At 31.2% G+C, this 26,169-nt stretch overlaps 1 protein-coding gene across 1 annotated transcript in view; it reads left to right on the top strand.

Moving 5' to 3' along the window:
* The window catches only part of nolo (ADAMTS-like no long nerve cord), a 680,775-nt gene that overhangs the window by 482,225 nt on the left and 172,381 nt on the right, over positions 1-26,169 (top strand). Inside the window, exons 5-6 of the mRNA XM_075359132.1 lie at positions 295-439; positions 19,779-19,908. Coding sequence (XP_075215247.1) covers positions 295-439; positions 19,779-19,908 — 275 coding nt within the window. The remainder of the gene's footprint in view (positions 1-294; positions 440-19,778; positions 19,909-26,169) is intronic.

Raw genomic sequence — 26,169 nt, 5'->3', positions numbered from 1 at the left:
TTTGGTTCATAATCAGATATAGGTTCCTTAATCAGTAGAAGTAAAAAAAAACGTAAAATTGTGTAGCTCAGTTACTTATAAATGTAAAATGTATAACTTTTTAAATGAAAAGTTAATACAGATTAAATTGTAAGAGAAAGACAATCGATAATTTCATCACAGATTATTTTATTGATTAATAATACTTTTATTTTTTTTTCAATACTCTCAAAATGTTATAATTGAATACAATAATTCATTAACCTTTTCTTAACATTTATTATTCTTATTATTATTGTTATTTTTATTTTTTAGAGAGTTGGATGCGATTTGATGATCGGTTCGCAACAGAAGGTTGATGAATGTGGAGTATGCGGAGGTGATGGGTCATCTTGTCAGCAGCCTCTTTACCACTGGGCTATTACTCCAAGTTCTCTGTGTTCTGTATCTTGTGGTGGAGGTGATTACAAAAAATATATAATAATAAATTAAGTTTTTATCATTATCTTTCAGCAACCAATGATATGGTTTGTTCAGTCATGCTATATTGATTAGTAACCGTAAAGAATTGAACTTAACATATTATAACAGATTTAAATATTTTACCTTTCTCGAAAGCATGTAAAATTTTTTAAAGAAATTTGATTGATTTTGTGATGTATGAAATTACGAAACTGAACTTCAGTAAAAATCTTGGATTTTTTTCTGGTTTGTGCCCCGCATCCTTTTTTAGTCATTATTTATGAATTGTTGTTTTTTCAAATATTTACTAAGTTTGGAACCCTACGACCATCTAAACATTAGACTAGAACTTTTCCAATCGGACTCTACGAGTTGACAGTAAAGCAGGACAACTCATATAGACGTGTCATCCATAAAAACCACCGATCTCTATATAACTGGATAAGGGATCCTGATGGCGTAAAATACTATTAAGTGTTCAATATTGTAGCATACTCTAGCACCACAGAATGAGATGTTGGGAAGTAAATAAAACCATTGTACGCTTGCGCGACCGTAATCGTGATGGTAGGGATGTTTATTTTACTCGTTCAGATACCGAATTGGACAATAGACGACTGCTGTATATATTTAATCAATATTTTTTATTATTTATGAAAAACAACTCATTATGAATGCACAATAGGTTTTGCAATTCTTACACTGTTGTAACCTCAAATCTTACGTTGTACTTACTTAAATAAAGATGTATTGTTCAATTTCGTACCCTTTGTTTTATAAAACACACACTTTCGCATGATTTTTATTCACAAATTTATTTTCAATTTACAAGTATTCGCAATCACAATCGGTTGTTTTTTAATGCAATAAAAGTAGGTTACTTTATTCAAAATACAAAATCAAAACCCTTCTACTGCATCGGTTTAAATATAAAACGTAGTATTATCCCTACTCTTACTCTCACCTCTGTGCAGTACTTTAAACATAATATTTAATTCAATGAATGTTTGAGTAATTAAAAAAAAATTATTTCTGTCTAATTTTGCAAGTGTCTAAATATATTTTAATTGAAAGTTTAGAGTTCTATGCTAAGATTTGGAGTTTTTTCTGTTATGCTACCCGCATCCTGTTTTTTTTTTTTCGCGGATATATATATATATAATATATTTACGATATATATATATATATATATATATATATATATATCGTATATTATAATATCGTTTAAAACATATTTATTAGTTCTTTTATTTTATTTCATTTAGTTCTACCACTCATTTAGTGGCGCTGGTTTGTGCTTCAAATTTTACCATTTCCAATACATGAGATTCCCTATTCAGTTATACAGAGATCAGTGATAACAACGCTTTTCAACAACAGTTTTACAGCCTACTGTTGGACGTCAACTAACGAAACATCATCTTAATTTTACAAAGAAGCATACAATAGTAGAATATTAACATAGTGCAAATTTTCACTAATCATTTTGTATTTAGATCATCCGAAAGCAGACTTGTGCGGAGAAAAGTAACATATAAAATAGTTTTAAAACTATGCTCTTAACTCAACATTTAACATATTCTACATAATTAACTTACTAAAACTATCCTCAGAAATATTTTGAGTAACGGAACATTATTATGGACGTACATTATTTTTTTTGCATACAACGCCGATTTAATACTGTATACAAATAGAAATATCAGATCGTTATCCTATCTGTAAGCCGTACAGGTCAACGCATGTAAGAGTTTTATAAAAATTTTTTATCGACGATATTATTTAATCATTTAATAAAACGTTTTAAACGATATTATATTCTAATTTTATATATATATACTAGTTTAACTAGTCATGCATCAAAAATCTTAACTAGAATTTTATACAGAAGAATTGAGAGGAGAGTGGAAGAAGTGTTAGGAGAAGACCAATTTGGTTTCTGAAAAAGTATAGGGACAAGGGAAGCAATTTTAGGCCTCAGATTAATAGTAGAAGGAAGATTAAAGAAAAACAAACCAACATACTTGGCGTTTATAGACCTAGAAAAGGCTTTCGATAACGTAGACTGGAATAAAATGTTCAGCATTTTAAAAAAATTAGGGTTCAAATACAGAGATAGAAGAACAATTGCTACCATGTACAGGAACCAGACAGCAACAGTAACAATTGAAGAACATAAGAAAGAAGCTGTAATAAGAAAGGGAGTCTGACAAGGATGTTCCCTATTCCCGTTACTTTTTAATCTTTACATGGAACTAGCAGTTAATGATGTGAAAGAACAATTTAGATTCGGAGTAACAGTACAAGGTGAAAAGATAAAGATGCTACGATTTGCTGATGATATAGTAATTCTAGCCGAGAGTAAAAAGGATTTAGAAGAAACAATGAACGGCATAGATGAAGTCCTACGCAAGAACTATCGCATGAAAATAAACAAGAACAAAACAAAAGTAATGAAATGTAGTAGAAATAACAAAGATGGACCACTGAATGCGAAAATAAGAGGAGAAAAGATTATGGCGGTAGAAGAATTTTGTTATTTGGGAAGTAAAATTACTAAAGATGGACGAAGCAGGAGCGATATAAAATGCCGAATAGCACAAGCTAAACGAGCCTTCAGTAAGAAATATAATTTGTTTACATCAAAAATTAATTTAAATGTCAGGAAAAGATTTTTGAAAGTGTATGTTTGGAGTGTCGCTTTATATGGAAGTGAAACTTGGACAATCGGAATATCTGAGAAAAAAAGATTAGAAGCTTTTGAAATGTGGTGCTATAGGAGAATGTTAAAAATCAGATGGGTGGATAAAGTGACAAATGAAGAGAGAGGTATTGCGGCAAATAGATGAAGAAAGAAGCATTTGGAAAAATATAGTTAAAAGAAGAGACAGACTTATAGGCCACATACTAAGGCATCCTGGAATAGTCGCTTTAATATTGGAAGGACAGGTATAAAATAAAAAATAAAAAACAGGATGCGGGTTGCATAACACAAAAAACTCCAAATCTTAGCATAGAACTCTAAACTTTCAATTACAATATATTTAGAAACGTGGAAAATTCGACAGAAATAATTTTTTTTTAATTGCTCAAACATTTAGTGAATTAAAAATTATATTTAAAGTACTGAATATTTTAATAACAATCTTCTAACATACCTGTATTTGAAGCAGCTACAACGTAATGGTTGTATAATATTTTCAGAATTACCTTATTTTTTCATTCCACAAAGATAATAACAACTCTTTGTTATTATCTCTTTATTAAAATCTCTATTTTAATCTAAATACATCGCTAATTGTGAGGCAATCTTCGAAACGCCAAGAAGATCACTTGGTTTATCCAGCATGTCCGCTGTCAGCAGTACGGCCATAGAAAAAACAACTGCATGCGAACATAAATGTGCTGAGGGCCATAGGACTACAGCTTATCCTAAAGCTGTTCCAGTTTAAGAGGATGAGACGACAATTAGTTGTTACTTCAAATGTCGTCTAGAAAACGACTCTAGTGCTTTCGAAAAGTAATGCAAGAAACCAGTCCCGCCGCAAACTTCTTAGTAGAAAAGCGCTAATCTTATGTTTAGATGGTCTTAAATTCCAAACATAGCAAATATTTGGAAAAACATAACAAAAATTCATAAAGAATGGATAAAAAAGGATGCGGGGCGCATAACAGAAAACCTCACAAGTTCTATATACTGTAGTATTAGTATATAATTACTGAGGAATTTCAATGAGGATTCCTTTTTAACGTGAATATATGTGATATAATTTACTTAATTTGGAAAAAATATCATAAATTCTACCAGAAAAGGGAGGAATTCTGAGGGTACTCATACAGGAACTATTTTTATTATTTTTCTTACAATTTTTATTAGTACAGATGTAATTTTAGGTTTATGAAGGAAATTACTTCTGAATATTAGAGAAATGGTGGTAGAAGTAAAATTAATTTCTTAATGGAAAGTGTAGGTTAATTTAAGTTGTTCTGGTTTTGTTATATTGTTAGTAATATATATTTTAAAATAAATAATGTAATAATAATAATAAATAAGAAATAAAAGAATAAAGAAATGTAATAAACTAATCAAGTTGGTAATTTCATATAACTTGACTTGTCATCGGACTTATTTATCATTTTTTATTATAAAACAAAAACATGTTTATATTTTGTTTGTCCCGTTGTATGCGTTTGCCATATTATTTAAAAAATGGGGTTTTAAACGAAAAATTATATTTTTTTAGACTATCTGAATATATTTTTCATTTTTAATTATATAATTTTAGTATTCGAAAGTATTTCCGTGTGAATACTGAAGAAAATTATTTGTAAAACTTGGGGGAAAGATTAAAATACATGAATATTTACCCACTCCAGAGAGTCTTAGTTTGCACTTGGTAGCAGTTTCTTTAAGTCGTTTTTCTACCTTCTTTTTCTTATTTTTATTAAAATGCAAGATCCTTTTCTTTGCGTTTTTTATTCAAAGGTTTTTTTATTCATACGGTCAGCAGTTTTTATATGTCTATTCATATTTTAATCAAAATAGTTATATATAAAGTAAAATAAACTTAAAAAATAAAACTTACTTTAAAAAACTGCAATGAGAAACACAAATTAATACTTTTTTCATTTATTTTTTAAATTACCTCTTAGTAAACTTGAAACCAAATTAAGAATTAGTTATCAGTTTTTTGTTTATAACTTGGCGCCTGCAATTTAAACAAGAAATGAGAAACTAATGTATTTCACTTCTTAATTCAGCTTTCTAACGGTTGAATTTTTGACAGGCTTTTCCTTATGCGTATATTCAGTCGTTTGCTCAATCGATTGAATTGGAAGAAGAATGCTCTATATAAAAAACGGTCAGTTAAAAAAAAAAACGGGATTAGGTACGATTAAAATTAACTAATTATGCACATAAATATTTTTATTTTTTAAGTGGTGCAATTCAATATTCAGAATTTCTGCATATTTAAAAATATACAGAAAGTTAGTTATCGAGTCGAAATGTTTCAATATTTAGAAATGTACAGAAAGAATCTTGTTCATAACAAAGTTTAAAAATAAAATATAACAATTATGATTACAAAACAAAACAAATGTAGTCTCCTTTATGTAATTACGGTTCACTTCGCTGAATAATATTAATTATTTTAAATGAATCCACCAAAACAATTCATTTGACAAAACTGAACTTTGATTAGATATCCAATTATAAATTTGTTTTGTTTATCATTAAGCTAGTATTTGAACACGGGAAAACAAAAAAATATTTTCAATTTTGTGTATTTGATGGAAAAAATCAGTTATTTTAACGGACTTTTCATCAAACTAATAAAACACGATGATAATTTATCATACATAATAATTAGGAATAAAAATGTAAGGAAAAGAGTTAATTAAAAAAAAAACATCCCTTTCGGTACGCCGGAAGTCGGAGATAGATATCATCGGTGCTATTTAGGGGATAAAAAAAAATTCCACCTTAAATATAAGAAAAACTTCAAATTTACTCAATACGACAACGGTTGCATGTGAAAAAAATGTTCACATGTTTAGTATTCGACAAGCCCCATCTTACAGTTCCAGCAATACTTTGGTCATCTCTTGCCGTAAGGATTGGTCGTATCAAAAATTATTTCGGACAAAAGTTTTAGCTAATGTTTAGAGGACTAACGATCACTTTAAACCGATTTGATACCGTACCTATTAAGGGAGGTATAATTTTTTTTGTCTTCGAAACCCCATTTTTTTCCACCCCCTGGGCTAATAGCTGGTGATATCAAAAAACTTTACTTTAGGCCCTTATCGAATGAATAGTAAGAACTTTAAAATAATTTGATATTTTACTTAATAAGATAGTTATAACGATATTTTGTTTTTTTTTAAAAAGCCACCCCGATTTTGACCGTTAACAAACTCGATCAAGATTTTAAGTCGAGTTATTTTTAGGAAAGAATTTGATAGTGATTGGCGGAAAATTACAGCAGTAACCGTGTCCACAAGAAAGTGAAATACGAGGGCTACTCAGAAAGTAAGAAACGTTTCCACCTGACGCCGCCAGGCGCACGCCAATCGCGTATATATTAGTGTGCCGTGCTCGGCACCACAGTCCTAAAATAATAATAGACAAAAATTGAAAAATTAGATCCGAGATTAAAAAATAACCTTTTAAAAAACAAGCCCGATTAGAAAGATCCAGCAGCAAGGGACTCTGTCCAGGTTCTGCGATAAAGTAGGGAGTAATAGACTCGTGCCAACTTTGCATTCCATTCCATTCCACCACAGTCAGCGTCCAGCCGTGACAACGGGAACATCTCCGCACTGCCCGTTTTTTTTTTTATATACAAATTTGAAATGTGTGCTGCAATCGAAAATCCCGCCAGTTGTGAAGTGGGTCTGTGATAAAACCAATAGAAATTCATCGGGAACTGTGTGAAGTGTACGGGAACACCGTAATGAGTGAAAGTTCTGTCAGGAAGTGGTGCATTCAGTTTAAAAATGGCCGAACAAACGTTCACGATAAAGAGATGAGTGGACGTCCTAGCATTGTGACTGACGATCTGGTCTCCAAAGTTAACGAAAAGATTCGTGAAAACCGCCGTTTCACAATAACTGAGCTTTCTCTATGTTTCGCACAAGTTTCACGGACTTTATTGTCTGAAATTGTTTCACAGAACCTAGGCTACCACAGATTTTGTGAAAGATGGGTGCCAAAAATGCTTACAGCTCACCATAAAGAACAACGAATGGGGGCAGCTTTGACGTTTTTGGAGGCCTACCACAGTCATGGAGATGCACTACTGGATCGAATCGTAACGGGAGACGAAACCTGGGTGAAACATGTGAATTGTGAGACAAAATTACAGTCCATGGAGTGGGGGCACACAAGTCCCTTAAAAAACCAAGGAAATGTCTGCAAACTTTGTCGATAAGGAAGATCATGGCAACAGTGTTCTGGGACAGGCAAGGTGTTCTTCTTATTGATTTTCTCGAGCGTGGTGCAACAATAAACTCTGAGCGCTACTGCCAAACATTGCAAAACCTTAGGAGAGCTATCCAAAACAAGCGCCGAGAAAAATTGTCATCCAAAATTTTGCTTTTGCATGACAATGCCCGACCTCACACGGCAAACCGTACGCAAGAACTCTTGAACTCGTTCAACTGGGAAGTTTTTCCTCATCCCCCTACAGTCCAGATCTTGCTGCAAGTGATTTTCACTTGTTTCCGAAAATGAAGACCTGGCTAGCAACACAGCGTTTTGACGACGATGAGGAGCTCCTAGTACGCGTCACTGAGTGGTTGTGATCACAGGCGGCAGAATTCTATGACACAGGAATTTTAAAGCTTGTCCACCGCTATTATAAGTGCCTGAATTTGTATGGTGATTATGTTGAAAAATAGTATTTTAGTCCCTCTTTCACATGTATATAATAAAACGTTTTTCTTGTAGTTGGTTTTTTAAAATTCCAAAACGTTCCTTACTTTCTGAATAGCCCTCGTATATTGATATACATATATAAATGTATATATAAACTGTTGAGCTGACGGCGGTTTTAGGGCCTGGAGGATATGAAACGCGAAGATATGTCAAAATTTTCTGGAAGTCGAATCATGGTACGCATTACAATAGGAAGCTTTCTTATGAAATAACCTAAAAATTTTGGAGACGTATTAAGGATGGAGTTGTCTTGCAGAGAACATTTAAATTATTATCCTAGAGGCTATTATCAGTGATTTTATTTTTTTTAATTCATTATTTAATAAAGGCATATTAACCAAATGCTTGGTTATTCTATCCGGGATGAATTTATTTAATGAGTAATCCAAATTCTTACCTTGCATAATGTTAAACTCTTTCCAAGTTATCTCAGGTCTTAATCAACATATATCGTAATTATTTCTTGTTAAAATTCATATCTGGAAAACTAATTTTATTTTAGAAACCTCTATATATCATCCCTAAAAAAAAAGAAAAAACTTCTATCGCCCTGTATATTTGATAAACTCGTAAAAGATTTTGTAAAAAACTCTCCGAGAATTAAATTAACATTCCCTCAAATCTTAAGTTGATATCTCTAATAAAACCTAAAAATCTTGCACCTAAGTTCAATATTTTGAACTTTGAAAAAATTAGTTGACAAAGATCAGTTTTATAGAAATAGCTACAAACATTTATACAATAATAAAATCAGTATTACAGTTATATGTTTTTTATAACTATTATGGTAATAATCATCTAATAAATATGCTCATAATTTTACATCATCTTTTGCTTACTAGTCAATTTTCTATTCCCCAGAGTCCGGGCTGATCAAATGTTTTTCTAGTTTCGTCCTAGCCTTTTTACTTTCTAAATCTGTTTTGTATCAAACCGTCTGATGATTGCTATGAAATGTTTACCGGAAATAAGATTTCCAGTGTTCCGTTAACCTGTATTTGCTTATATATCCTTCAGTGATGGAGAGACCGCACCATAAATGCTGAAATGTATTGTTGGAATACTAAGAAAATGCCCGTTTCGGTAATTACGAGTAAATAACATTTTTTACTGATTTATTAGGATTTTCAGAACTCTCTCTCTCTTATAAATTTGTTTAAATATTGTATGAAATATTGGTTTTATCTCTGCTATAAATATAATGTCAGGAAGATTAAAATATTTTCAGATCACAGGTTTCAACATTTTGTACCGTTAAACAAAATGTTAAAACCTGTAAACCAGAATTAATCAAAACAGGTGAAATATGGAAAACAAATATTTTTATAGCATAAGATATTTTTTATTTCCATTATGGCACTTCCATAGTTACGTGCTTTTAAAATAATACTTGTTACAAATAATAGTAATTTTTTTTATAAATTAAAAGATTAACATTCCTAATAAGATAATTTTCATTATGGTTCAGAATATTCGAATCAAAAATTGACCATCAAAACACCTGCAAAAACAAAAGTTGAGACTTATTTTATACTGCCAAAGATGTTGAATACTATTCTGAATCTGTTTCAGTTATTTTTCTTTCTTTAATATTCTTTATCATGATGACAAAGCAAAAAAAATGTGACAGTACTTCTTTCTGACAATACTTCTATTCTGTTAAAATAGAAATATTTTTCTTCTATTCTACCAAATAAAACTCTTTTATTCTACTGTAGTTTTATTCTATTGAATTTTCTATTCTGATCTGTTAAAACTTATATTCCTGTTCTTACATTTTATATATTGTTTCTATAAAAGCTTTCTGACAATACTTCTATTGCCAGAATGTTCTTAACATTCTGACAATAAAACTATTGTCACAACTTTCAAAACTATTGTTAAGAACTTTCTGGCATTAGAAGTAATTCCATTAATTTTTAAGCAGATTAAAAATTATTTATAATTATTGTAATTAAATGTTATGCTGTTTTTTTTTGTCTTCAGTCATTTGACTGGTTTGATGCAGTTCTCCAATATTCCCTAGTGCTAGTCGTTTCATTCGATATACCCCCTACATCCTACATCCTTAACAATTTGTTTTACATATTCCAAACGTGGCCTGCCTACACAATTTTTTCCTTCTACCTGTCCTTCCAATATTAAAGCGACTATTCCAGGATGCCTTAGTATGTGGCCTATAAATCTGTGTCTTCGTGTAGCTGTATTTTTCCAAATGCTTCTTTCTTCATCTATTTGTCGCAATACCTCTTCATTTGTCACTTTATCTACTCATATGATTTTCAATATTCTCCTATAGCACCACATTTCAAAAGCTTCTAATCTTTTCTTCTCAGATACTCCGATCGTCCAAGTTTCACTTCCATATAAAGCGACACTCCAAACATATGCTTTCAAAAATCTTTTCCTGACATTTAAGTTAATTTTTGATGTAAACAAATTATATTTCTGACAGAAGGCTCGTTTCGCCTGTGCTATTCGGCATTTTATATCGCTCCTGCTTCGTCCATCTTTAGTAATTCTACTTCCCAAATAACAAAATTCTTCTACCTCCATAATCTTTTCTCCTCCTATTTTCACATTCAGTGGTCCATCTTTGTTATTTCTACTACATTTCATTACTTTTGTTTTGTTCTTGTTTATTTTCATGCGATAGTTCTTGCGTAGAACTTCATCTATGCCGTTCATTGTTTCTTCTAAATCCTTTTTACTCTCGGCTAGAATTACTATATCATCAGCAAATCGTAGCATCTTTATCTTTTCACCTTGTACTGTTACTCCGAATCTGAATTGTTCTTTAACATCATTAACTGCTAGTTCCATGTAAAGATTAAAAAGTACGGATTCTTTCTTATGTTCAATTATTACTGTTGCTGTTTGGTTCCTGTAAATGTTAGCAATTGTTCTATCTCTGTATTTGAACCCTAATTTTTTTTAAATGCTGAACATTTTAAAAATGTTATGCATTTTAATACAGCATATTATGTTGTATTAGCATGAATATTTTAAATTCATGTTTAGGCAATGGTAGATCCTTTTTATTCCGCTTTACATAAGTTTTTATTTTCTAATAAGCTTCAATATTATTTTTTAATAAGCTGTAGCAAAGGTAGATTTGATATTGAATTTTGGTAAAGTTTTAACCTTTAAATAGATTCATTCTATTGAAAAAGTAGAATCATCGTTTTATGGATTTTTTTTTATGTTCCTGAAAATCTAGTATTATTTTATTGAGAAGATTTATGTTATTTATTAGAAGGAGATTTATATATTTATTAAGATTTATGTTAGGTCAAGATGCAGTTATAAAGAGGTTATTATGGGTTACATTAATTTTTGCTTTTTGTTTTTTTAATTTGATTAAATTTGAATTTTGGTTTTAATAGTAATTTTTTTTAATTATTTTTTTTAATTTTGCTCTTAATTATGTACATATCGCCCGTCACTCTCATAAAATTACAATATAATCACAATAAATTTAGTAATTCGATGAAGTATTTGCTACAGTTAAAAACTAGATATTTAGTTCAGTCACAAGTAAAACAATTCCTCAACTAATAGTATTCGTGCGATCAGCCTAAAACAGACAGTTGCCGCAATTACTAAAACAGAGACAGATGTTGACAGCTAATAAATTTTTATGTATGTTCAGTATGATTTGGTAGATTTAAAAGAGTAACAGTTCAATATTTTCTTTCATTTATATGCCTGAGAGATCATCTCTACTCTCAGATAATTACTGATAATTTCTCTTAATTTAGATAATAGAAGAAAATTTCATAATTTTTAAGTACAAATATTTATTTTTTAATAATTTTTATAAATATCAATATAATTATACATTTTTTAATTCGTTTTAGTCGAATTTCTAAGCATTTCCAATATACTGATTGATAGAAGATTTTGTTACTTCACCAGAATCACTAGTGAAGAGTCTAGTTGAACAATTTATGCTTCAATTGAACAAGCTAGTTTCCAGAAATAAGCAAAGTTTTTCCTTTAGGAATTTTTAACCTGTTGGCTCCTATAATTTCTGAAGGATTAATAATTTTTTACGTATTTTTCTAGTGTATATGTAATGAACACAAAATTTTAATGGGTAATATTTTTTTTCCATCTGAGTAATAGTGTTCCGATCTCCCAAAGGATTGTGAACGAGATGGACACCCACTACAAACAAAAAGCCTTTCTTTTAATGAGGTTTTTTGTCTATTATTGCAGTTGTCCGAAGGTACATTCAATGGTTTAATCGTTTTCATTATCATTAATTCTTTTTCCTCCTTATTATTTCTACGGTTGAAGATATTGTAGGAAATAGTGTTAGATCTTATAGAAAACCTTCATCTTTCTTGATGTCATCTGGTAGGATCGACTAGGCTGCCTGTGGATGAATTCGATATTCCGTTTTATTTCGGACGGTTAAGCAAGGCCATTAATCCCGTGTGTTGTACGATGACAAAAAAAAATTAAAAAGTAGAAAATAGTTTTAAAAAATTTTCTCTAAGATTTATGATATTTATTACACACACTAATAGATTTGTTAAAAACTATTTCAAACAAAACTTCCTTCACACGATTTTGAATATACCACAGATGAGCGGTTTGAAGATATCAATCCTGCCCACACGAAAAATTAAAAAAAAAATTCAAATAATAATTCGACGTACGTAATAGTCCAAATCCTAAAAAGAAAAAAAATATTATTTTCTTACTTGAATTGAAATTTTCACTAGTCATGAAATCGAATACGTAATGACTACTTCCGTATTCGATTACGTAAGTAATCGAGTAATTTGAGTAACGTAAATAATTTGAGTATTTAATTAGCTGTTCAGTTGATAAAAATACAATTTTTTTAATTTGCCAACATAATAAAATAATTATAATTTTATAAAAAAATTCCATATATATATCGTTAATCGTTTAACACAATATTAATGCGCTTGCAAAAACGATAATTTATTTATTACATTTATTACACGTAAATATTTATTTTATATATTTCCTTTACCCTTTTCATCTCTCTGAACAATGATATTTTATTTATGATTCCGTTATTCATTCATATAAACACACCCTTAAAATTCTACATCCGCGCGCGCACTCGGAGGAGGAAAGAAATAGAAAGAGAGAAAGAGCGAGCGAGTTTTTTTATGAGTAGGTTTTATACTTGCATTTGCCCGTGAGTGAATTTGAATGCTTTGTATAACACAATACTATAATAGTTATTATGATATCTTGTTACTTTTGTGATGGTTTCATAGAGTTATTCATGAACATTTTTCTTTGATAGTCGATTTATTTCTTAGATAGAGTGTCTTCAAAGGCAAGCCAGTAAATTAATTTTTCACACTCCAAAAGGGGGAGAATTCCTATATTTCAATAAAGAGACGTTGATGTAGTGTTCTTATTTACAAAATCAATATTTTAGATTTATACGTATAAATTTTCGTATAATATAGTATACATATAATACTATTTATAATCTAAATATTTATTCATAAAGAATAAATGTATAAAACATTCTAAAACTTTATCAAATAACATTCGTCCATTAGTTCGTTAATAAATCCATGAATGCCTGGTTTTTTTTCCGATGCTACCATTAGTTTGTGCAAAATACTGACATCATCGGAGACTACTATTGACTGAGCTATTCTTAGTTATCATTTACAAAATAGTGCCTAGTTCCTTTCATTTTCATAAGCATAAATTATATCATTCACCAATGCATCAGTCTCCAATGTTTTTTGAGTAACATATACATGTTACTCAGGAAAACTGTAGTAATATATTATTTTTATTAACTAATACGATTATTTGTAATATAAAAACTGAATATGCCTAAAATAACGTAAAAACTTATTACTATGTTTACATCCTAAGGTAGTTTTTTCAATCTTAGAGACATGTAAGTGGTTTTCAGTATCAGTTTATAGTTAATACAAAAATTAGCTCTACCCACCCACGTGACTTCAAGGAGTATATTGGAAAGTAAGTTGCATACGATATAACGCCTGCGTAGAAACTGTTCAGAAAAAAATTAATATGTATGCATTTATTTTAGTATTTCAGAAACGTAGGTGTGAAAAATCAGCAACTAATTAAGATTCAAATCCCGGGACATAGTGTATGAAAGGATGCGATGCTACGACGGAAGTCAGAGTTCATTATCATTCTGTAATGCATTTTTTGTGTTCATTATCACTCTAAAAGTATGCGTTAAGTCCTTGTTGTTAGTATAATTTCATCTAGATTGTACAGTACTTGAAGAATGGCAGTTTTTGTTTCCTTAATAATATTATGTAAAAGGAAATTAAATTTTTAAGCATTTTTCATTGAAAGGATAATTTTGAGATTTTTATCAACCAGGGCGAGATGTTTTAAGTGAAAACGTTATCTATTTGGATCTAATTTTAATACAATAATTTGAAGCTAGATTTGATAAAGCTTAATTACTCATTTTTTTTTTTTTTAATTTATGAAATCAGGTTTTGGAAGGTCAGTAAATTTTTATCATTTCTTAAGTTCATTTCCAATAGCCCATTTTCTGTTTTTCTGCTCTTTTGTAAATGGTTTTTTCACTTTTATACCAATTTTTTTTTTTTAAATTAACGAGGTATATAATGAACGAGTTTATTATTCATCATCATCATCATCATCATCTACTTCAAGCCTTAGGCCTTTCGACCAGTTACGAACTTAAAGTCAATTTTCTTCCCATCTCTTCTTTGGTCTTCCAATATTCCTGTATCCCACCGGTCTGTACTTTCTTATCTTCTTGGGAAAACGAAAATTATCCATTCGATCCACATGTTGTTTCCAATTATTCCTATTTTTAAATATTTTTTCGTTCAAGTTGAAAATTTTCAGCTGTTGTCGCACTTCGTCATTTGTTATTCTATCCCTTCGAATAATTCCTAAACAGATCTAAGAAAAGGCATTTCAGCAGCCTGTAACCGGCTTTTATTAAACCCTCGTTTAATAACTACCATACAAACCCACCGGAACAGCTATGCTTTTATAAAGTTTCATCATTGTATCATTCCTCACCCTGTCACGCAATTTTCTCCTAATAGTACCACCCAGTTTATTAATTTTTTCTACCTTAATTTTACATCCGTTTCCAAAAAAGGTGATACTGCAACCCAGAAATTTAAAGTCATTCACTTTGACAGTGATTTTACTCTCCATTGCTAACTTACATCGTAGCGGATTTAATCCAGAAAAGACCATGGAAACCGTTTTACCCGGCGAGACATGAAAATTATATTCTTTTACTATCTTATTCAATTCAAAGCACGCTGTAGATAATCTTCTCTGTTAAACATAATAACTTGATCATCAGCAAACAAAAGCGTCATTATAAAATTAGTCTGGTAAATATCATCGTCAATCTTTAAAATTCTTAACCTATTTTTCCATTCTCTAATGGCGTCATCTAAATAAATATCAAACTATATAGTTGAAATTCCACACCCTTGCCTTACGCTCATGTTCACCTTCCTATACTCAATCTTTCCATTTCGCATTCTAACTGCTACTCTTGTGTCCCGGTATAAAATCAATATCTCAATAATTTGTACAGGAATTCCTCTTCCAGCCATAATTTACCTCTCAATACTCTATCGAAGTCTTTTCATAATCGATAAATACTGTATAAGTACTGCAGTTAAATTCTCTTCTCTTCCCTATAATCTGTTCTAATACAAAGCTATTATCCGTGCACGAACCTCCCTTCCGAAAACCAGTTTGTTCTTCCAGCAGCATAGTCTCTACAATGGATCTAATTCGATAAATCAAAATCCAGGAAAATAACTTATAACCAAAATTTAACAAACTTATTTCTGTATAATTACTAAGATCTTCTACATTACCTCTCTTCCAGCATAAGTCAAAGAAACTTGGTAACCGGGCGCGCAATTTCAATGGTGTATATTTAAACAATTTCATATTCAAGTTGTCCGTCTCTGGCGCTTTCTTATTATGACTACAAGCAAGAGCCGTTGCAATTCCTTAAGGTCTATATTGTCTTGCCAGATATGAGCATCCACGGATCATCAATTGGATGAATCTCTATGTCCGTTAGCCAGATTTCTGACAATATTCCAACCATTTTTCAACATCAACAGATTGAATTCCTGCCGAATCACGTACATCTGTATTGAAGTGTTTCTTAATCTTATAAGCCTTACTCTGCCTACCATAAAGATCATATTCTATGCTGGCAACATAACCATCCCAAAATTCCTGTTTAGTTTTCGTCAATAACATTTTCGTCTTCCTTGCTTGAGTTTGGTATTGCTCTTTATCGATCTCTGATTGTATTGAAAGCTAGTTTAGGTGCAAATGTTTTTTCCTATTAATTTCCCTTTCAAGATTGTCATTCCAGATGTATAACCATCTCTTCTTCAAAGACTTATTCCTCGTACCCAAAGCTTCAAATTCCCATCCTTCAATTACTGTTTTAATCACTTAAATATAGAAATACTGGAATGGGCACTAGCGTTAGAAAACCGTGCTAACAAAGATAGCTGATTTAGAGGTATACCTCTCTTTGTCTACAGTCCGTTCAAAAAGTTTGTGACGATCTCTCTCATCACAAATTACAAGTTATCTTTCATAATTCAAGTTATTGTAGAAAGTTTTTATAAAAACATTTATATGATACAATGATTAACTCAACATTTATTTAATATTCATAAGCATTGAAATTTTTCTATTAATTAAATAGAATTATGAGATTTTATCACTTAATATTAACTTCTAAATAAGCAACCAATAAATAGTGATTTAAGAGTAAATTTTATAAAAATTATTGACGGATATTTTTAATACGATTATTTTATAACATAAACAAACAAACAGAGTCAATGAGTAAGTGCTGTATTTACATACACGTAATCATGTTGCCATGATAGTAAATGTTTCATTCACTGTAAAAATAAAAATTATTAAAATTGTGAACAATACAATTAAGTATTGTGGAATCACTTTCTGAAGGGACGGTACGTTAGGTACAATGCGCATGCGCTGCACTGTGCGACAATGACAACTACACCTCTAAATCTATCTGTCTCACGCTCATTTTCCGCTCACGTTGGACATAGGCAGTGCCCATTCCAGTATTTCTATATTTCAGTGGTTTATTAAAACCACTGGTTTATTAAATCCATTCTTTTTCAACATCGTTTTCATCCAAACATTTGTTATCCTTGAGATGGGCCCGCACACGATTTGGTACAAAGATCTTATAGAGTGATCTATCAGAAGATGTTCCTTCCACTCCTGTGTCCTAGATTTAAATTTTCCGGGTTAGCCTTAAATCATTTCTGGCTCAAAGCTACTTCACCACGCACCAGATAACGATCAGAGCCGAAATCTGTTCCTCTAAAGACTTTAACATCATGAAATAACTTTAACTGTCTTTCATTAGCCAGGAAATAATCAATAAGTGACTTGTATCCTCTGCTAGTCCAAGTATATTTGTGAATTTTTTTGTGTTTAAAAAATGTTTTTTCTAAACGTAGTCCGTTAAAACTTGCAAAATCTCGCAGTCTCTTTCCATTTCTATTTAAACACGTTTCACCATATGGACCCACAATATCACTAATTGGCTGGTTCCCCGCTCTTCCATTTAGATCACCTCCTTTCAACAAGTAATCATTCTTATTCAATGTATCTATCACTAGCTGCAATTCCCTACAGAACTCTTCTAAAACACCTTCCCGTCCTTCCTGTGAAGCATAAATCACTACCACCGATAGATATTCCTTATTAATCTTGGACCTGCAATTCATAATCCTTTCATTGTGCCTAGCGTACGACTTAAGCCTCCTGCTCTAGTGATAATTTACTAAAACTGCCACTTCCGCTATGGCTCTACTCTCTTTTGGAATTCCACTATAGGTAAAACTGTACAATCCTATGTTCATACTCCCACGAAGCTTCTTCTTCTTCTCTGATATCATCGCTATATCAGTCTTATGTGCACTTATCTCTCTCACCAGTTCTTTCTGTTTTAAAGCCAATCCTCTACAATTCCAGGTTGCCACTCTTTAAGATATTCCCACATTGCATTGGATACATTACCAATTTTTAGTTCCTAAATTTCCAGTTCGACTTTTTTAACTTAAGTTTACCAGTAGTCTCCCCTGGCCGCGTTACGAGCGTTGCGTATGGAAAGCTTAATGGTAGGGCTGCTACCTTTCTGCCTTCAAGCTTGCAGGATTATTTTTCGGCTTTTACTCCCCTAGGTTCTTCCCCCCTTACTGCCGTTGAAAAATTCTTGTCTTCCGCCAATCAGGCCCTTGACCTGTTTTCACCTATGGGCTCTATCACCGGGTGATACCATCCGGAGCCAGATGGATCCACGTTTTTTAACGAGGTTAATACTCCTCTCCATCAACATTACCCCATCCTCTTGAGAGACGGGCCCGGGCTTGTGGCAGTGTTTATTATTATACAAGCAATTATTATATAAACATGAGTTTATTATTATACAAGCTATTATCATTTTCAAACATATTATTCTGTAACATGAAATGACTTGTAACAAAATTTTATTTATTTTCCAGTAGTACAAAAGAAATACTTTTTATTTCCTAGAACGAAGTAAAGGAAGTACTGTGATGGCGAAAAATCTCGGTTTTCAAATTTCAACAGAAATATCCATTTTGACCATCCCTAAATCCACTTAGACTAGATTCGGCTAGACGTCTGTAATAAAAAATTTGATTTTGGACTTTTTCTTAACTGTAGTAATAAGCACTCATTGAGAGCTTTTCAACGATATATCATAACTGATACTTATTTTCATTGGTTCCAGAAAGCCGAATGAAATTTTAATTAATGAAATAATTGATCTTATACGGTGAAGGGACATCGGTTCGAATCAAACTTCGTCTTCTTTTTTTTAACTTTTTTTTAATTTAAATATATTAATGCATTAATAATCATTAACCTCTGATTGTAAATATTTTTTTTTTTACAATAAATAATAATTCAATAATAATAAAAAAATAATATGAAAAAGATATCAGAAGTTATTAATGAAATCAAATTTTATGTACTTTTCATTTTAAGAAAATTTCTATTTGTAACTTAATAGGCGTGCAAGGAAGTCATGTGGTGTACAAATCAAATTTGGTTATCAATTTTGGTTATTTGGTTAACTGATTATTCGTTTGTATTCATTTTTGTGATGGTTACATCATAATAATTTAAAAACACAGTATTAGATAAATATAAGACATATATTTATTTAAAGAGTAATCAAGGGACTTTTACTCTATCCTAATATTTTAGGTAAGATTGTTGAATTAATAATTGCATAAATATTTGATCTTAATAATTAATATTTTAGCAGTTGTGTAACCGTCCAATATATTAAAGAATTGGAGGATCTTGTCTCACTTTCAAATGAAATAAGTTTAAATGAAATGCAGCAAATAATGTGTATATGTAATTTTAATAGGCGTACAAAGAAGTGATGTGGTGTCCACATCAGTTTTTTCTATAATGATACAGTCATATTTTACCAAGATGGTTAAAAAAAAGCTTTTTACTCATATTTTGGAAAAAAGGAAATTTTTTAAGAGTTTAGATATTATTTTTCTTCTACCTTAAAAATTAAAAAACAAGAGAGAAATTAACCAAATGGATTTGTTTTTCTTCTTTCAAGTCTTTGTTCTGTTTTTTTTTTTATTTGAATCTTAACTGAATACATTTTACTTAATAAGATTTATTTCAATGAACTTGTATTTGTCTGAAATTTTATTTAAAAGTTCAGTATTACAAGAAATAAAAAGAATAAAAAGTGTTAATTAAACTAAATTCCTTAACTGTACGCTTACTGAGCGTTAAATTATCTAACATTTTATTCTATTTTATTTAGGATATAAAATGTCGACAGTTGTGTGCAGAAACCGTCTGACAGGAGCGGGAGTCGATTCGCAACTCTGTAACGCCTCACAGCAACCAGATGCTCAGCTTGTGGAATGCAACACTCACCGTTGCCCGCCTAAGTAAGTAAGATTAATTAACAAAAATAAATTTAAAAAATGTAATAAAATATACATATATTATCTTTTAGAAACTGGTAATGCAATTACTACATACATAATTTTTTTAAAGTTAACAGTATTTAGAAAATTGTTTATAAAGCTATAAATAATCAGGGGTAGTGGAATTTTCAGTTATTGATTTATAATGATAGATTATTATAAAAAATTGATGTTTGCTATATTATTTTTTTTGCTGGTTTGAATTTTTATATCTTTTTTTTTCATATTTAAATGTTAAAATTATTAACAACCTTACATCCAGTAAAATAAATGTAAAATTAAGAAAATTATCAAAACATTCAAAATGGAAGCTTTGGTACCAAAGCTTCCAGTTCTGTACTGAATTTTATATTAATCATATCTAACATTATACTTGCTGAGATTTAAACACAAATCTTAAAAAGTAACCAGCTTTTCAGTAACATTAAAATGTAATTTGACAACACTATCACTGGGTACTACCAGATATCCAAATATCCTAATTTTTTCCAATATTATTTTTGCTCAGTATTGTTCTTTTATTTTTATTCCTAGATATTATTTTTCTTTTATCTTGAAAATTATAAAGCAAGAAAGAAATTAAACTATTCAATTTGGTGTTTAAATTCAATTCGTTTTTCTTTATTCATTCACTTCTGATCTTTTATATTAATCTTAGCGGAATATATTTTTCTGAATTAGGAGTATATTCAATAGATTATCACTACGGTCATATTTCAATCTTAAATTTACTGTACAATGAATTGCTTTTATAAGCACGGATTATTTATTATATTAAACCAGCGTTTTTGAAACTTTCAGTATTTGCGACCCAATTTTCAATCATAATTTTCATTGCGCCCCACTCTCATACAATAACAATGTATACAATAATAATGTATTTTGACGCTAAAGCTACGACCTTAATTACAAACAAGAACTATTTTTCTGCAAACCAATAGAACTCAAAGCAACACTCGCATTATTTGATATCTTAAATGATTTTATAAACGAGGCAAACATAGAGTGGAATAATTGCTTCGGAATATGCACCGATGGTGCTCGTTCATTGTTTGGAAGATTCCATAGTATACTTGTGAAATAAAAATCATCACAGTGTGTCTGGATACATTGCATGATCCACAGAGAAGCTCTGGCTTCCAAAGAAATGAGTCCTGGCCTGAATATTGTGCTAACGACGGTTCGAAAATGAGACCCCTAAAATCAAGAATTTTTTCTGCACTTTGTAAAGACATGGGTGCAGTACATTCTGCGTTTCTATTTTATTGCGAGGCAAGATGGTTATCACGTCGGAAATTTTTTTAACGTGCATGAATTAAGAGATGAAATCACCATTTTTCTAGAAGAGGAAAACCGACCGAAAGACGAGATTTTCGAGGTGGTTTATTTGTGATGGAATAGAGCTACTTAGTCGACATATTCGAGAAATTAAATACCTTGAATCTTCAACTCCAAGAACCAAATAGACATATTTTGGATACGAGCGATAAAATTAATGCTTTATGTAGAAAATTGAAATTGTGGAGAACAGATTTAAAGCAAAAAATCTAGAGATGGATAGATTATCCAAATGTGGATAAATTTGTTAAAACTTACCTGAAGAACAACATGTGAAAGTTGTTTTTCTAAACATTGAAAATCATTTAGCCATGCCGGCAAAGAATTTTAAAAGCTGACGACAGCTTGATAGCAAGTTACGAGTGGGTTAAGGATCCATTTCTAAATATTCCCAAAGGGCTTTCAACTGCTCAATTAAACAGTATTTATTAGAACATTACAGTATGCAATAAATACTCGCGTGCGCGCGTGCACACACATACATACATACGTCGTACAGAGTATATTACGAAGTTCTCCCGGGACTTTCATAACCTATTCTACTGGTGAAAATAATGGAAAGAGTTCATATAAACACAGGTCCTAAAATGCTTCGTTTGCGAGTTACAACTAGTGAAAGATTTCGCTTGGATTTCAGCTACTCCGGTGAAATGAGGACTCACAGAAATCTTTCATTAGCCGTTACTCGCAAACGAAGCATTTTAGGACATATATTTATATATAATTTTTTCATTATTTTCACCAGTAGAATAGGTTATGAAAGTACCGGGAGAACTTCGTGATATTCCTGTAAATATATTAAAACTACTGACAGAGGTTTTTATTGAAATTTTATTTCAGTTAATTATTTCCAGTGTGTCAGATATTTATCGTAGATTTTTAAGGAAATTACTTTCCGTCTTCATAAGTACATGATATTCCTCTTACAAGCATGACATTGAACTACATAAAAATTGTAAAATATTAAGATTAATTATCGTCAACCGCTATACTGATAGCAGCACTTTCCACTCAAGGTAACGCGTCACTATTTTTATTGACATAGAATACTTCTTGTCTTTCAGGTCGACAGTAGGTCCCCGATCAGAAAATCGGGCGTTACGTTTTCATGAAACGTTTGAAATAGCAATATTTCTAAAGGACAAAAAATCCAATGTTATACGACTTACCATTTGACAAATTGAAACAAAATTTTTTTAAATTGCACACCATGAAAACACTACTGCATCAGTCAACACGAAGATAGTGGAGAGAAAAGTAGGCTCGATTTGCGCCGCTCGGTGCGTACTAAAATTAACATATTTTTAGAATTCGACGTTATAGAACGGTGAATAAATTGTCGTTAAAATTGCGTCATCGAATATTATCTATGTAGTTTATTACTGTCGCGATAATATTGTTAAAAGGTCTAAATAATTGTAATTAAAGTTTTAAAAATTATTTGTTTCGACGAAACATTGCAGTATAATAATAGTGTTAAGCGTGTTTAAAAGTATCGCAAACGCCTACGAAAGAACAGATGATGGAAAATTCAAAAGCATAAAATTACCAATGTCCAAGGCCAGAGCATCGATCTCTTGTCTTATTTATACTATTTCTTAACATAGATCCGTTGTAAATAAAATTCTTGCTTGAACCAACTGTCTAACTTGTATAATATTGTTAATAAAATCTTGTACTAAATCTTTTATCATTTACGTACTTTCATAGCACGTTAGCAATCCCATCACACGTGACGTTTCTACGTTCAAAAGGTTTGTGGGCGACACAGCTCCCGTAGATGTTTTTTTATTAGTTTGTGATACCAGTTTCATTTTTTTTATTTTCAACAAGTAATTTTGTTGATAGTTTTTATTTAGTATTTGATATTGTTTCATAATATTAAATAATATTTATAGTCATGCCTTAAACCATCTGCATTATTTGGTTTACAGAGAAACTCCGCTTGTAATGAATAAATCAAATCAATTTGAAAATTAAATTCTGTTAAGTGAAATCAATTTGCAGATTAAATTTTGTTTCTTGGGAAACCTATAAGCAATAAACAACTACTATTTTACATTCAACTCACTAAAACCATAAATATTAAAGTTTGGTGAAAAGTATTTTTTTTTTAATTTGTATAACATGATTCGTTCAAAAATAATCAAAAAATATTATCTTAATTATTACAGTCTTGTTTTTTATTCATATAAAATTCTTTTTTTGTCTAAGAGTAATTATCAAAAAGCTGTTCTCAAAGTTTTGAATTATTAAATACCACCAATTTCTAAAATGGCGACTAAATATATTAGCTTATAAAATGTACTAAACCATAAAATTACGTTAAAAACCATTTGTCTGGATCAAAGTATGGTCCTTAAAAATTTCCTCAGGTGAGAGCACATCAGGACCAGCTGGATGCCAGATAAATTGGCACACGGTGTTTATTTGAGCTTTAGAATGCACAATAACGCGGAGAATATACAATTTACATTAAGAAATTATGCACTCAAAAAAAAAAAAATAAAAAATAACGAAGCATCACAATTCATACTGTTTGTTAACTGGAATATTGGAATTATGTTATTGTATTATAGTAGTTTTACGGTTCGTAAGATTGTTACAAAGTTTACACCTCTTTTATTTTTTATTTTATATTTCAAAGTATTTTTTCTTTTCGTTTATAATTTTTCGATATTTTTTTCTAAGAAGGCAATCAGAAATTTTGAAACAAACACGTTTATTAATAGTTTGTATTATTTTAGTCTTGGTTCTTACAGTCATTATTACAAAATAATTCAAAACGAAAAATATTAAAATTAAAACCTTTTCAATGCCCGACTATGAGGCAAGCAAGCCGAAATGGGTAGTTGAACGTAAATTTATTCTTTAAGTGGTTGGTCATTAATAATAATACTGGAGTACACTTGTATATGAAGGATGGTAGCAATAAGGGATAAAACAGAATTGAAACTTGAGTTTACATTGTGTTTCCTTGGTAACACTAAAACGACATTAAACGATATCATATTTTTATTATAGGCCTAACTCGATAAGTTACGAGTTGGCTGTAAGCAGCTTCATTATAATAATGAGATTTTCCCTTATTTTTATTCTCACCCTCCCTGAATAACTGAATAATAACAATTCTATGATCGACCCGAGGTGTAGGTGGATTTTTAACGATTATTATTTTAAAACGTTTTCAAAACATCAACAGGCATGAAAACTGACATTTCAAAACATTACTTAAGAGTTTACGGATCATTAGTGGAGTTAAAAACCACTGTAATAATAAGTAACACGTTCTTTTCAACATACCTATAACAAACATTTTTTGGTTCTTACGTATTAGCCCGTCGACCAATAAATTACAGACTTTTGGGTTAGTGTTAATATCACCCCATATAACCGTTGTATAACAATTTTTATAACCATTTATATTTATTTATTTTATAAATGTAATTTAACCAAACTTAACCTACACTCGCTTCGCTTGCACACCTTGACTAATTAACGCAGTAATGTTTTGAGTATTTAAATAATAAATTCAGTAATTATTCCAATTTTTTTTTTGTTTACCCTGTCTCCCAGAACCAGACCTTCAATTAAGCATGACAGCGGTTCCGGGAGGTGCCTTCGCCTTTAGCCGCCAGGTGAGGGAAACGCCGGCTATGCCGTTCCCGGCCACCATCACCCAGCAACCAGAACTCGGTCCTTTGTGCTCGTCTTTAACGGGAACACCCCCGAAGGGACGGCTCCGCCGGGACTCAGTCTTTTAGCTCAGGGGCTCGAGAGTCTCCGCACTTCATCACCACCGTTCACCCATGCAAGCACGGGTGAATGGCAGCTCCGTACGGAGCTGTCCCTCACCCCCTCGCATCCCGATATTTCATTCGAAGTATTCCGGACACAAAACTCGTCATAAGATTGTGCTGCCCGGTGGACTTCGACGACGACGAAATCGAAGTCCACCGGGCAGCACAATCGTTCCAACAATGGTCTCTACTCGAGATGCCCAGTTACGGCAGTACAGTCGCGGCGTTCCTCGTCCCACCACGGGCACTGGAATATCACGTGCTCCGGCGTGCCTGTCCCGACAGTAGGGGCAGAAGGGGTCTTCAGCTCTTCTTCCTCCACACAGGTATGAAGTAACTCCATGGCCGGTCAGGAATTGTGTCAACCGGAATCCCAGTTCGCCAAACTTCCTCCCGACCCACGGCTCAATGTGCGTGAAAAAACGATGCGTCCACCTCCCTTTCGTGGACACATCCCACCTAGCTAATTATTTATTATTTAAGTAATAAAAACATTACTGTTAATTAGTCGAGATTAGTGAGCGAAGCGAGCGTAGGTTAAGTTTGGTTAATTTATATCTATAATTATAAGCAATAATGCTGATATTTTAAATATGTAAAATATGTGTATGATCCCGTAACTTTGAAATACTTTCAAAGTTACGGGATCATTATGGTTATAGTCGACGGACTAATACATAAGTACCCATTTTTTTATTACATATATTTATTCAGCAGAATGAAAATTTTATTCTTTACACTATAATAAACTCCATACATAAATATTAAGTGCATAATAATCGATCTGGTAATATGATTAAAGTTATTCAACTAAAAATTTATTCAAAAGAAAATCAATCAGCTGAAAGTATTAGTCTACCCCATACGTGTAAAGAAGTGGAGGAGGTATTTTAGGAGGGCCTTAAAGTCTTTTTCGTTTTATTAAAAATTCCTACGTGAGTTTTTTTTTTTCATTATTCCTTGTTAAAGCAAGATGAAAATAAATAATGAAAAATCTTACTGCTGCAATCCCTATATCGGAAAGAGAAAAATTTATTACGTATTTAGAAATCCTTATTAGGATTTTTGGAGAAAGTGTCTTTTT

This window comes from Lycorma delicatula, chromosome 3 (genome assembly GCF_047948215.1).
Source record: "Lycorma delicatula isolate Av1 chromosome 3, ASM4794821v1, whole genome shotgun sequence".
NCBI classification, from domain to species: domain Eukaryota; kingdom Metazoa; phylum Arthropoda; class Insecta; order Hemiptera; family Fulgoridae; genus Lycorma; species Lycorma delicatula.
Note: the sequence above shows the minus strand (reverse complement) of the source record. Positions and strands in the feature narration are given on the sequence as shown.